The 14,825-nt window shown below is 46.2% G+C and overlaps 1 protein-coding gene across 6 annotated transcripts in view; it reads left to right on the plus strand.

Annotated features, from left to right (window-relative positions):
• SH3TC2 (SH3 domain and tetratricopeptide repeats 2) overlaps positions 1 to 14,825 on the plus strand; it is a 232,473-nt gene that overhangs the window by 192,661 nt on the left and 24,987 nt on the right. For all 6 annotated transcript variants that reach the window (XM_069244636.1, XM_069244633.1, XM_069244637.1 and 3 more), the window contains 2 exons: positions 6,480 to 6,660; positions 13,040 to 13,190. In XM_069244636.1, the coding sequence (XP_069100737.1) occupies positions 6,480 to 6,660; positions 13,040 to 13,190 (332 nt within the window). The remainder of the gene's footprint in view (positions 1 to 6,479; positions 6,661 to 13,039; positions 13,191 to 14,825) is intronic.

A 14,825-nucleotide genomic window follows, 5' to 3' on the forward strand; every position in this document is an offset into this window, starting at 1 on the left:
TGCATCTCTGGACACATATGTGTTTCTGGGTTAATCCCTTCTTCAGCAGAGAACAAATAAAGCACATTTGCGGGGTGCTGGAAATGCTGCCATTAATCATCTGGTTTCAATACCTCTTCACTGGCATGCTGGTGCCTGCTCCAGAGCTCGTCAGCCCAGTGGCTCAAGGGAGCCTTTTTAAAGTCACAAACAGTTTGGAGCACACCTGCCTAACATCCCAGCAGTTTTTTGAGGAAACTACAAAATTCCAACATGCTCCTGAGCTAGTCCCTGGGGCCCTTTGTGCCGTACCCAGCCCTCCTTGAGTGGGATGTTGCTGAAAAAGCACATAGGCCACCGGGAGACCAGTAGCTGTGTGGGTGGATGCTGCAGAATGTGAAGAGGCCATCCACTGCATCCATAACCCTGAGTCCACATAACCCAATGGCTTTTCAGGATTAACACTTACTCTGGCCCTCAACTCCTCGTGGTAGCTCAGCCATGCAAAACCCCCAAAGTGCATTTGGGCCTTGCGAATAATATACATGTACTTAAACATGGCAATGGCCCTGTCCGAGTATGGGACTCGCTTCTTATGTCTATCCCCCTCCTTGGCGTCACCCTCATTGTCCCCGCTTGCCGCTGTCTCCCCATCCCCACTCTGGGGCGTCAGCACTTTGTTCCCCACCTGGTCCTTGCTGCATGCTTGTACCGCACCTGGGCATGCTATGTATCAAGGCCTCCCCCACTCCAATAGATTTATATTGAGCCGTCCCGGCCTTGCCCTTCCAATCACCCCACAGGGACCACCATTCTCCCTTACCTTGAATGTGAGTTCCCGCTTCCAACAGCGACTTGCTCCCGCAACCTTCTTTGCGTGAACCCTCGTGCACTCATGCGCCAGTCTTTGATGCCTGCAAAACATTAAGAGAAGAGGGGGTTGCACCGTTCCTGCACCCCTTCCACCGTCCCTTGCTCCCCGCTCACCTCTTTCTCACAAATCTCCCCATCTTCCCATTCCTCCAAGTCTTCCTCATAATCCAGCTCTACCACATCCTCTTAGTCCATACCCCACTCGTCATCAGCACCCTCTGCATCCACAACGTCGCACTCTTCTTCCATCCTGTGGCCCCCATGGCGTATGCCATGCATGTGCTTCATGTACTCCACAGCCCGAAGGCCCCTCTACTGCTTCTGACCAACCTCTGACACTGGCTTTGACTCACCACGCCACACTTGGCCGTTTGCGCCCTGTGCTTTCCATTGTGCTGCCTGGCTCACCAGCCTCCTGATCCTTACCCTTCTCCTCATATGGAACCCACACTCAACTGCCCTGCCCCAAACTACACCCCTCCTTGTGCTCCCCACAAGCCACAAGACCCCCCTGACTTCTGTTTCACCTGTCTGGATCTCCCTTCCGCCTACCCCTTTCCATGCATAACATGATCCACCTTTCGTCTGTCTCAGCCACCAGCCGCCTCTGCTCCTGAATCCTGGCTTCAATTTCCTCTGCAGACGAGTAAGTAGAGGGTTGCTGCTGGGTCTCCCCCCACCCTGCCCATGGCCCCATGTCACTGCCTACTCCAGAGCAGGCCCCAAACCTGCTCCCCCAACTGCCAACATGTTGCCCCCTGGGGTCCCCCCGCTGCTGCTTGTGCCTTCTCCCCTTCCTCCCACCATGCCCATGAAACTTGCCTTTTCTCTTAAAAGAAAAGGCAAGGTTTTCTCTCTCTGCCCTGCCACAGAGAGGTCCAGGGGCTGCTCCAGTCCCCCAAGTCCCCCAGGCCTCTGCCCACCTGCTGCTCTTTCTACACGGTGGAAGGCCCTGCACAAGGGGGCCTGCCTTACCCACCAGTTCCTCCCTTTCTGGTTTCCACCCCCCGCACAGTGTCCTTTTTAGGCGCTTCGTCTCCTCCCCCCCTCCAGACTTCCTCTTTGCTCCCGTGGATGGCGAGCGGCAGACGGCAACCGCCACCGCTACACCGTGTGCTGCAGCGCACGTGGTGAGCACCATACCCATTCAGGCCTGGTCGAGCACGCCAGGCCTGAGGAGGTCACTGCTGACGCTAGCACGCGGAGCGTGGCTCACACCACTTCGATGGCCTGTGGCCATCGATGCAAATAGCACAAACCTCAATGTCCACTAAAGACCTTCTTAAACGGATTGGCAACCTTAGCGCAGCGTGACAGACTGGTGCAGAAGAGGCCGATTCCACCCCCAAGCTCCTCCCTATATGCCCCCACCTCCTAGACCCTCCCCTTCTAATCACTATCCTATTCTAATCTTGATTGTCCTTTTCCAGCCCGAATGCTCCAGTGGAGAGATTAGACTGCGTCTGCTCTCTACGGGGCCTACAAAATGGGTAGCCAGGTTTGTTTGTGGATCGTAGCTTCGCCATCTTTGTCTCGGAACCTTCAGGATACGTTTACTATTTAGATGCAGTCATTTTGAATTGGGAAGTACAAAGAATTGTATTACTTATTGTTTGGAGTTTTTTTTTTATTCTGGTTAGGTATATGTAAATGGTTTAAACTAACTTTTTTTCTTACAGGCGTGGTAAACCATAGGGTATTATGTCAGGTACCAGTGTTTCTATATTTTTTGTCAGTTTTTTGCTAAAATGCCGCATGTGACACTCATTTTAGGTTGAGTATACCAGCGTGCAAGCGCCGCTCTTCCCTACATGTTTTAATCTAATCTGTGGGCTTTAACTATGCCCATCTCACACCTATCGCTTTCATTCATTCTTGGGCCTGCCTTTCAAAAATCCCTTGATGCCGTTGGTAAATGGTTCATGACTGTTTGTAACCGCCTTGGAGACTGACTCTGTTACATGGACTACTGCACGATCTGCAAGGTACCTTAGGTGCGCCGCACAATTTTTTCTATTGCCTCGCCGCTTTACTCATGCCAGTATGTTGTTTCTTCATCTTCCCTGGTTTCGGGCACCTTGCTGTATCTTTGCGATGTCTGTGGGGGCTTTTTTGTTTATTTTATTTTTTTAGCAATGTTATGTAGCACAAACTCGCAAAGGCTTGTTTCTGTTGAGTCCTGGTAATCCTCCGTTGAATTGGGGAAAGTGAAAACATGTTTTTGCTCATTATGCGAGAGTGTGCGGAACATCATTGAGTGCAGAATACAAAACCTCTTTATTATTACACTGCTTGGGACCAGAGGGTCAAAAAGTTTGTGAATAGTTACCCGTCGTAGCATCTGATGTAGCTTGTGACTCGAATCAGTATGAGCTTTGTTAAGAGAAACTATATTTACATTACTTATTTAAAGTTTCCACTGTGCTTGAAAGATATCGTTTTGGCAAATGTATGAAGAGACCTGGATAGACTGTAGAAGAGTATATGACTGTTTTAAGAAAGTTAGCATCAACTTTCAATTTTGTGGTGATACACATGCTTAGCATACTGATGCCATCTATTGTTGGGCTCAGATGTTTGCATTGCAGGCTGTTTTTCATCACAGAAGGTTCTCCCATCACAAGATGCAGTGTGACTCCTTCTCAATGTACATTGCTCATGGACACCAAATCCCTGTTAGAATCTATTTTTCTGCCATCAGGTTCGGATGGCCACTTAGTAGGCTCTGAGTTTCAATATATGTATATGTCCATAGCATGTGTAGATGTAGATAAACATGCTTAGCATAATTCTACCCCCTATTGTTGGCTCAGATGTTTGCAAGTTGTTTTTCATCGACGCAGGTTCATCTGTCATGAGATGCAGTGTGAATCCACCTCTCCATGTACATTGCATTTGTGCACTGACTTCATGTTAGACCATTTTTCTGCCGTCAGGCTCAAATGTGCACCATGTAGGCTCTCAGTTTTGGCGTGGGATTCACATGTTCATCTGTTGCTTTTGGTGTCTTCTGAATAACTTACTTACATACTGTCCTAATGGTAATACTTACCAGACTTTCACTTTGCAGTCGCCGTCAAGCATCTTCGGGTCCTAGTCTGCTTGGAAGCCGAAAACACTTCTCCAAGTGGCACCCAATCCGAGCATGAGCACTGATAATCGAATGATCACTGTTCTATCAGTGCCGTTGATGCAACCCTAAATACTTGTGGACCAACCACCATCAGGTCCGCAAGATGTATCTGTCACACGACCATGGTGACACTAACTGCCCGGTGTATCAAGCATACCAATCAAGAAGACCCTTCACTATCGAAGGGAACATTTGGAGCATAGGTGGGCACCATCATCTAACTATACACCCCACACATCTTCACACCCCAGTGGATCCTACGATGACCAAGAGATCACACGGGTCTCGAAGCCCAGCCCCCAGAAGAAAACAGCTCTGAGAACTGTGAGTATACAACAACAGGGACATAACTGCTCCCTGTGCCGAGGTAAAGCACCACTCCCAATGGAATGGAGTTTTGAGCCTGTTTGGAAAGATCAAACTGCTAAAGGTTCACCACTCACCACAGGGTCTCATCGGCATCAGCACAAACCAACTGATGGTGCCAAGGCTTCTTTGATGGTCCATCCACTCCTAGGCTTTGGCTTTGACACTGAAGTCTACCTTGGCTCAAAAACCATCAGGGGCCAGCAGCACATTGGCGCTGAGACTCTCATCGGCTCTGAGGGCTTCTGCTTCAACCACCACACCCTTGGCTCAGAAGACATCAGCACCCAAACAGCAGTTGGCACACAGGACACCATTGACAGAGCCTCAGTTGGCACCAAAACCTTATTCGGCTCCAGAGCAGCATAATGCTAAAGCCAGAAATACGCAGATCTGTGCAGGCCTCAGGCATCCCTGTCGGAGGAAGACACCAAGGCCCCCATCCATGAGAGAGTACAGCAAGAAATGGATGCTAGGCAACAGCACCTTTCTATTGATCTGCTCACAGGAAAAAAATCTACATGGGTTCCTCCACCACCAGGCCTATACCACAGAAAAGGAAGCTGGCTTTTCAAGAAGAGACTGTGCCCAAGCCTTCCACACACAAGCTTCCTCCTACAAAACAAAGGGACATTACAACCAGCCCTATATCTCTGCCATGCTCTCACCAACACCTCTACCTCCCACACCTCCGACACCAGCCTTTACTCCACTGGTGTCCTTAACATATTCCTCACCAATGTCACTTTATTCCACTTCACCACAGGGCAGCCTCAACGGGCTACTTGATCCTTACAACCAACTGGCAGGAGAGGGACCTATAGATGATCCATGGAATGATTATAACTTAGACCAACTAGGGGATCCTGACCTCGAGCTTTATCTTGTAAAACCAGTCCCTCCAGATGATACCTCCTCATACTATGCTGTTATTTAGTGTTCTGCCACCTGCTTTAAGAGGATATGGATGTCGTACAGGAAGATGAGGACTTCCTATTCTGATAGATCGGTGCAGTTTCTCCCAATGCTCAAGGGCATGGTAAAATCCAGAAAACTTTAAAGACCCTATTCGAGCCAAAGCTGTCACCCTGTGAGTGGGTAAAAAGTTCATACCACCCCCTCAATGATCTCACATGCATCAAGGGACTGGTCCCTCCGAATTCCCTCATTGTACATACTGCCCTCAAGCGTGGTTTGGCCCAGGCCAGGGTTCTGCAAAGTCGGTCCTGGAGAGCCAGGTCCATGCCAGGTTTTTAGCATATCCACATTTAGAAAAATGATGTTTCAGAAATCTACATTTTTCTAAATGTGGATATGCTAACAATCTGGCATGGACCTGGCTCTCCAGGACCGACTTTACAGAACCCTGGCCCAGTCCATAGGCAATGCTCCTACATGGAAGAATAGTAAGAAAATACACATGGTGGAGAAAAGGGTAGAGGTGGGAGCAGCTACTCACTGGAAAATAGCTAACTCGGTAGCACTTCTGTCACATTACAATAGGGTACAGGGTGCAGTAATGGCGGGCCTCCTCGAACACCTGCCTGAGCTATACAGTAAAAGATGAGAGGAATAGTGACGAAAGGCAAAGTAATTTCCATTACAAATATCTGTTAATCATTGTATGCCACCAACACAGACCCTAGGGGAGTTAATACAAGCATTATCTTATGCCGCAGTGCCTGGCTCCGCAACTCCGGCTTTAATCCTGAGATGGAAAAACATCTCATCAACCCGCCAGTTGATGGAGAACACCTCTTCCGCCTTCAGGTTGATGAAATGTTAGAGAAAATAAAAAAAAAACTAAGTTATGGAGATACTTTTTTGGCACTTTTTGGAGCTTTTGACGTTTTGCATTGGAACTTTAACCCTGCTTGTCTTTTTATGTATTATTTCTTTGCTTATCATTTTTTTTTATTTCTGCTATTCGTATAGCTTTCAAATACCTCAATAATGTTTTTTTTTTGTTTATGGTTTATAGTAAAATATGTTTCCACATTCTATTGTGCTATTGAATTCACATACATTTCACTTGAAGTCTTCGAAGCTTAAAGCGTTGCCCCATTTCTATTTTAGCAGTTTTGAGTCGATCTGCAATGATGAAATGTTGTTTTGCTTCACCTGACAGGTCAGTTATTTGCCACCGAGGCACTGTGCCATTACTACAGCAAGGTCGCGCCAGACTCAGGCGCCTGCATCACCTACTATGAGCACTGGCTGTCTCTGGCACACCGCATGAAGGATCGAGAGCAGGAAGGGCAGCTGCTGGAGACCCTCAGCCATCTCTACCAGGGATGCAACACCACTAGGTAAATACCTGACACACTTTACTAGATGACTACACACAGCTTAATTTGTAAAAAAAAAAAAAAAAATGAGTGGTGGTGGTAAAAGCCGGTGGTGTTATTAAAATATTAAAAATTGGCGCACCAACTATAAAGGCTGCATAGTCTTGAATCCACCTCAAGCCTCTTTAATCTACTACCAGATGCTGCTGCCCCATTATATCACTCTTGCCAGTCCCTGCTTTCTGCCTGTTTTTTGTCTTTCTCTTCCTCTGTCTTTTCACTATGTGTCTTTTTCCCTCTCTTGCCCCCACTCAATATCTGATGGGGAAACATAAGTGCCAATCCCCCAAAATGAGTGCTGTGGGCCACACCGGCCACTACTGGCTCATATTTAGCACTGAGTACACCATCAAGAAAGAGCCACCATACTACCAAGGAGGGCCACACACACATCTCTTAAGCCTACCACAATTAATGTAGGTGTAAGACCCTACAATCCCAAAGCTACTACAGGGGCACAGGATGGTCTGACTGACTCTCAAAGTGCACCTCATGATCATTCTACTCGAGCCACAAGCATATGATCATCTCTAACAGAAATGCCATGGCATTTGGCAAGGGTCTCATCCATACTAACAGTGCCAAGTATGGTTACGTAAGAGTACGGTTCATCTGTACACAAAATATCCAGTAAGTGATGGACTGTCTATGCTAGGATGGCCTACTAACAGCCTCATTTCCATCTCATAAAAGACTGTTCACCTCTACCTGGGTAAGCAAGTAATTGAGGCTCTGATTTATACTTTTCGGTGCAAAACTGCAATAACGCAGTTTTGCACCAAAATGTTTAGCACCAAAAAGTTTTGCAGTGGCTTGCATCATTTCTGTGCACCAGCCAGGCACCATATTTATAGAATGGTGCAAGCCGGTGCAAAGGGTAGGCTAGCGTAAAAAAATTATGTTAGTCGGTGGGGCTGGTGATATGGAAGAAGGGAGTTTTGCACCAAAAAATGACATTAGGCAGGTTAAAGTAAAAAAAAATGACTCTAACCTGCCTAGAGTAATTTTCTGACACAAAACCATCCATACCACGTGACTTCTGTCTTAGAAAATACAGGAGTCATGCCCACCACCCCAATGGCCAGTACAGGGTGCTAGGGTCCCCTGGGCATGGCCACTGCACCCAGTGCCATGTAAGGGGTCCCATATCAGGGCCCCCAGTGGCACTTAAAAAATATATATTTCTTACTGTACTTACCTATACTTACCTGGGATGGGGTCCCCCATCCTCCACTGTCCCACTGGTGTTGCTGGGGGTGTCCCTAGGGCCTGGGGAGGGCACCTGTGGGCTTGAAATAGGCCCACAGGTCCCCTAACGCCTGCACCATTTTTTGACCCCTCCTCCCTCCCATGCGTGATTTTAAAACAGGGGTAAATATGGCACTAAAGCCATAGAGTAATTTTTTGCACTGGAACGCCTACTTTGCATTTCATTGATGCAAAGTAGGTTTCCACGTCCAAAAAAATTACTTTAACACCATAAATTTGGCGCTTAGCGGATCTAGTGCCAAAGTATAAATATGGAGTTCGTTTTGCACCAAATTTGCGTAAAACAAATGATGCAAATTCAGTGCAAAACAAGTATAAATATGCCCCTTAGGCCCTTATTTATACTTTTTGGTGCAAAACTGCAATAAAGCAGTTTTGCACCAAAAAGTTTAGCACCCGCTTGCACCATTTCTGTGCACCAGCCGGGCACCATATTTATGGAAAGGTGCAAGCCGGTGCAAAGGGTAGGCTTGAGTAAATAAAAAGACTTTAGTTGGGTGGGGCTGGCAGTATATAAGAAGAGGGTTTAGCACCAAAAAATGACTTTAGGCAGGTTAGAGTAAAAACAAAAAATGACTCTAACCAGATTAGCATCATTTTATGGTGCTAAACCTACCATGCCACATGACTCCTGCCTTAGAAAAGACAGGAGTCAGGCCCAACACCCCAATGGCCAGCACAGGGGACAAGGATCCCCTGGGCATGGCCATTGCACCCTGTGCCATGTATGGGGACCCATTACAGGGCCCCCTATGGCACTTTAAAAAATAAAATGCAATACTTACCTGTACTTATCTGTACTTACCTGTGATGGGGTCCCCCATCCTCAGCAGTTCCTCTGGTGTGGGTGTGGGTACCCCTGAGGCCTGGGGAGGACACCTGCTGGCTTTTTCCATGGTATTCCACCATGGATATAGGCCCACAGGTCCCCTAACGCCTGCCCTGACCCAGGAGTTAAAAAATGGGGCAAAGCAAGCTTTGCACCATTTTTTGACCCCTCCTTCCTCCCGTGCACCATTTTTGCACGGGAGTATAAATATGGCGTTAAAGCAATAGAGTCATTTTTTGCACGGGAACGCCTACTTTGCATCCCATTAAGGCAAGGTAGGTTTCAACTTCCGAAAAATGACTTTAACTCCATAAATTTGGTGCTAGACTGGTCTAGCTCCAAAGTATAAATATGGAGTTAGTTTTGCACCGAATTAGAGTTAAAAAAATGACGCTAATTCGGTGCAAACAGAGTATAAATATGCCCCTTAGTGTCCATCCTCAACTGTTCCTCTCACCAACATTACCCCTACTTCTCACCTCACTGCATCGGTCCGTCTCTAACCTGCTCCCAGTTCCCTTCCAGTACGACCCAACCTCTCTTGCCCATTTATCTTCCCTTCCCTTTTACCCACCGACGTCACTTATCATAGCTCCCATTTGTCTCTCTCTCTCCCCCATTCTTTACTTTGTGCCCGGCTCTGACCCTCCTCACCTTCCACTGACATTTCTCCCCCTCGGTGCCTGCCTCATTTATTTCACCAGCCGTCATTTCCCACTGGCTCTTCCCTCCTCCAGCTGCCTACTTCGTCTTAACTCACTTATTATATCTCGCATCCCAGTGCCAACTCTTTTGCCTTCTATTTCAGGGCCCTCCTCACACTTACCACACTTACCTCACATTCACTTCACCTTTCCTCCTATTGTTCCCTCTTGTTCCACTGCCTTCTTTGTGCCATCCACACTATCACGGTCCTCCCACGGAGCTGTCATTTTGGTGGCATCGTCGACATTTAGAGATAAAAGCAAGTAAAATCAGGAAAAATAAATCAACATATCGCCTTAGATTCCACAGAGCTCTACTGCATATTTGGCAACAGTTCTAATCCCCAAGAGGTCATAGTGTCAAAACACGCACAATTTATTTTTAATCCAGTCACTGTTGCCAAAAGTACACATTAATAACATAAGTTATATCTGCAATGTCATTTTTTAGTTAGGTAGCTTTAGTCCTCTCTAGCCTTCCTGTCAAATCTATGCAAACTCTCATCGCAAGCATGGACAGAGCTAAATATATGCAGCACATTGAAGTACCAAGAAGTGTGACCTGATAGCTCTTGACATACAGCCTATATTAAAAATCTTTGGCAGCGTTATGGAAACTGGAGAGCAATAATAATACGTGATATGTAAAAAGAGTGGCACTTGCAATGAAATGTTCGTATTTTTTAATTTATTCTTTTTAATTAATTTTGCGGTCACGGAAAAATACATTCTTCATAATTTTGACATATATTTTCTAATGTTGCCTCTATGCCCAGTCCACCCTCTTCCTAGTATAAAGAGAAGAGGCAGGGGCGTAGCTTGGTCAGTGTGACTGAGGGCGAGGGGTGAGCTTCAGGTTTACCGACTATCTCACTGATGATAAAATGCGTTATAAGACAAGCAAGGCGCATGAGAGGGCCTAAGAGGCAGTGCAGAGGAAGAGGATGCGGATTGGTAGGTGTACTAACAGAGAAACCGCATTATTTTGTGAAATAGCCAACATTTCTGAAGTATTTCCAAACAGAGAGAGGGAGAGAGTGTGTGTGTGCATATTTGTTTGTGTAAGAATTCATAGTGAAATCTGACAGACACCTTACTATTCCCCACTGAAAGCACCTGCACCCAACTATCCCAAAACACATTTATTAGGGGGGTGTAACACCCCATACCACCCCCCTGAAGCTACGCCTCTGAGAAGGGGGGGGGGTCGGGAGCACACTGCCTCACATCCAAGCACAGTTCACCCCTTCGCATTTTGGTAAATTCGGTAAATCATTAGCACTTACTTAAAATTTGACTTTCATTTTTCACCAAAGTTGGTGCAGATAGTGCTGTATATCTCTAGAGACATGTATGTGTTTTTGGAGTTCGCCCTCCGTCAGTAGAGAGCAGTGAAATTTCATCTGGGGTTGCTGGAAATGCTGCATAAATCTTCACTTGTTACTGTACCACTCACAGACACACAGGTGCATCTCCAAAGCATGACAGCTTGCTGGCTCAAGGGAGCCTTTTAAACAGGAGGGGGTTGGGAGCACACTGCCTCACAACCCAGCACAGTTTGACCCTTTGCATTATGGTAAATGCGGTACACAATTAGTGCTTACTTCAAATTTAACTGTCGTTTTTCACCAAAGTTAGTGCAGATAGTGCTGTATATCTCTATAGACATGTATGTGTTTTTGAGTTTGCCCTCCATCAGTAGAGAGAGGTGAAATGTTATCTGGGGTTGCTAGAAATGCTGCCTAAATCTTCCCAGGCCACAGTACCATTCACAGGCACAGACGCGCATCACCAAATCAGGTCAGCTTGCTGGCTCAAAGGAGCTATGAACTTTAAATTTGACCATAATGGGACCTTCAGTTTCTGGAGTACACTTCTACTAGAAAATGCAGCAATTTCACAACGTGTATTTTCTTTATGAATTGTAATGTCTTTGTCATACCCCATTCTAGCTGCTTTAAACCAAAGTGTTTGAATTTATATTTGTTTGCCTCTCATTATAGTGTACAGTGTATGGAAACTGCTGTATAAATTTGATTGAAATTCGATTGAAATACATATGTATGGCCACAATACATTGGGTTGTGAGTCAATTGACTACTCCCCTCCATTTTTAGGTCTTGTTTGGCAGGTCAGTTCTCTGCACAACCTATTGTCAACAAATTCTTTAATTAATACATTGAGTGGGATTTGGCTGCACCCCACTGGAGTGTCACCCTCTCACATATTGCTATTGCTTGTATCTTTATACCTCCGATGGAGTTCTTATATTGCAATGTATGAGGGGCTATTCTACATCTTAAAAGTACACAGAACCGTTGCATACTAAATTCCTTATGTTAAAGATGTATTGTTTAAAGAAAGCAATCCTTTTTGTTTTGTTTTTTCACCGTAGGAGGCTTTTAAAAAATATTTCAGTCAGAACTCAAAATTCAGCCAGACATATTACCTTTGAACGTGTTTATTGATTATCACTGCCAGAACTGAACACAACACTTGAGATGTAACCTCATGAACTGAACACATCACACTAGATGTACCATATACCTTTATATGGACTAGGAAAAACATCACACAAGACCCTAATTGTGATCTCTACAACTCAGCCCAACACTGAAGATCTCAAGCTATGGCAGCCACAGCTGGGCATATTACTACAAATGTGGCTTTCAGTACTAGAACCAAAACACCAGATGTGGCCTCCAGGACTTCACACAATATTCTAGTCGACATGTCCAAAATAAGTTACAGGGTTCTAAGATAGGCATACATATCTGAATACAGATATCTGGAGGTAAGGTGCCCAGCGCTAGGAAGGACATTCTTGGTGAAACTGAAGAAGTGGACATTATACATAATTGTCCATATGCAACCTCCACAAATCAACATAATACTCTGGATGTGATATCTAGAGTAGATCCAATATTCTAGATGTGACCTCTAGAACTTGAAGCACTACTTTAGATAAGGGCTACTGAGCTGGGTTTCAAATTCCTGATGTTTCTTCCAGAACTGGACATAATATTCTGGTTTACCAATTATGTTTGCAGTACTACCTTAATCCCACTGACACCGTAGTTATACTTGTATCTATGCTCCCTAACTAGAGCCCTACTCTCACCAAGAGGTTCCCATGTGCTTTTAGAGCATGTGATATGGAAAGCCTGTCTCGTAGGCAGTATACAACGTACATCTACAGTTAGAATATAAACAGTGTCAATAACAAATTAACTTTATTTTATGTGTCTCATTTTATCGCGTTCAGAGGTTGTAAACATTTGTATGTATGAATGTGGATTCATATAGGCCAAACCTGGCTACAACACAATGGAGCTGTGTATAGTATGAAGCCATGGCACAGCAGAATAGGAGAATTTGCTTGACATATGGATGACTGAGTCCCAGTCCCACTGTACTTACTTATGCCTCAGATTATTGGGAAGCCTCTGATTTCATGATTGGCCGATCCTTACCTGGGTGAGGGACAGTTGTAGTTACCTTATGAAGTAGTCTTTCTTCTTTTTCCTCTTTTTTATAGAGCTCTCCGAAAGGCTGTGGACTACACCAAGCAGAGTCTTAGGATATATATCGACCTTGGAGAAGAAGTCAAAGTGGCCCGGGCCTGGCTGCATGCTGGCATACTCTACTACATGTTGTGGGAGGACGAGCTGGTGGAAATGTATTTTCAGGTGACAATTGTTTTTAAAACATATATCATGGGATTTAGAGATGAAAATGAAAGGGTTTCCTACTTCTCCTACAAACTCAGTTCTATTAGCCAAAACTATAATACTGTTCATGTTTTGAACTTTCAGAGCAGTAAATTCTGGTTGCCATACGCTCCTCATTGACCTGCACAATGGGTTGGAGCCAGAGTCTAGGCATCAAACGCCAGGCACTGCTCTCGCCCTTGCATCTCAATAAGGTTGACAAGTCGAGGAGCTGACTACTTTTTGAGGCAGTGACAATATCATAGGGTGCATGACTGATTTCTTGCCTGCAACACTGCACAGACACTTCCCAGTCCACTCAAAAAATGAGCGGTCACGAAAACCACAAACACAGCGTGGTTTACTTTCAACTTAACCTTCTGACTCAACATAGAAGTAATGGTATAAGCTCATAATATTTTCATTATTGAGATTTTGCTTTACAAATTATTGTGATCGGATGGTTGTTTCATTTAATTTACTATTTGTTAACCAAGACTGCAGGCCTCAGAATGCATTATTTTTTCAGTGTGTGTGCAATCACTGGAAATTCGTGATCCTGCTGACCAGTGGAGTAACGAAACTTAAGCCCCCCCCATAGTACCTGGAGCAGACCCCCTCCACCCTGGATGCAGTCAGGGGCCTGCCGCCCGTGCACAATGTACTGTGGTGAAGGGGGCCCTGGAGCTCGCCCCCCGTACCACCAGGGGCTGCGAGAGCCTTTGTTACACCACTGCTGCTGACGTGCAAACATTTGGTCACCCTACTTGAGATAGCACTGTAGAACTCTCCTCTTCAAAGTTGCACACATGGAAGACGGAGCGCCAAAAGAGCTAACTGCTTAAATGCATCTGACTTTCAAGGTGTTGAATTTAGTTTCCCATAAAAAATTATTCTTACTGTTGTCTTCTTCTTGATCCGCCTTTAAACAATCTTCTAATACGTGCCGTTCATTCCCTTGTGTGATATCACATAGGCCCTCATTACGACCATGGAGGGCGGATCGCCAAGATCGGACAGCCGGGCGGCCGCCAATGCAGCCGCACTCCCGCCGCGGCCATAAGGAGATCCCCACTGGGCTGCAACACAGGAGCCGGCTCCAAATGGAGCTGGCGGTGTTGCGGCAGTGCGACTGGTGCAGTTGCACCCGTCGCGCTTTTCACTGTCTGCATAGCAAACAGTGAAAAGCAGCACAGGGCCCTGTCAGGGGGCACCTACACTGCCCATGCCAGCGGCATGGGCAGTGGAGGGGCCCCCAGGGGCCCGCGACTCCCCGTACTCCCAGCCTTTTCCTGGCGGTTCAAACTGCCAGGAAAAGGCTGGCAGCAGGGGGACTCGTAATCCCCTGGGCAGCACTGCTACCAGCGCTGCCCTGGCGGATTAAATCTGCCGGGACTAACATGGCGGTAAACCACCGGTCCCGGCGGTGCGACCACGGCGGTCGTGATACCATGGGAAGCACCGCCAGCCTGTTTGCGGTGATTCCGTCAGAACAGCCCTGGCGGTCTTGGACCGCCAGGGTTGTAATGACCCCCATAGTATTTTAACTTAGTAAGTAATAAAGACGCATGTGCGCCTAACCCACTCGTAATGAATTATTTCCTTGCTGAAGCA

This window comes from Pleurodeles waltl, chromosome 7, assembly GCF_031143425.1.
Source record: "Pleurodeles waltl isolate 20211129_DDA chromosome 7, aPleWal1.hap1.20221129, whole genome shotgun sequence".
Lineage (NCBI taxonomy): Eukaryota > Metazoa > Chordata > Amphibia > Caudata > Salamandridae > Pleurodeles > Pleurodeles waltl.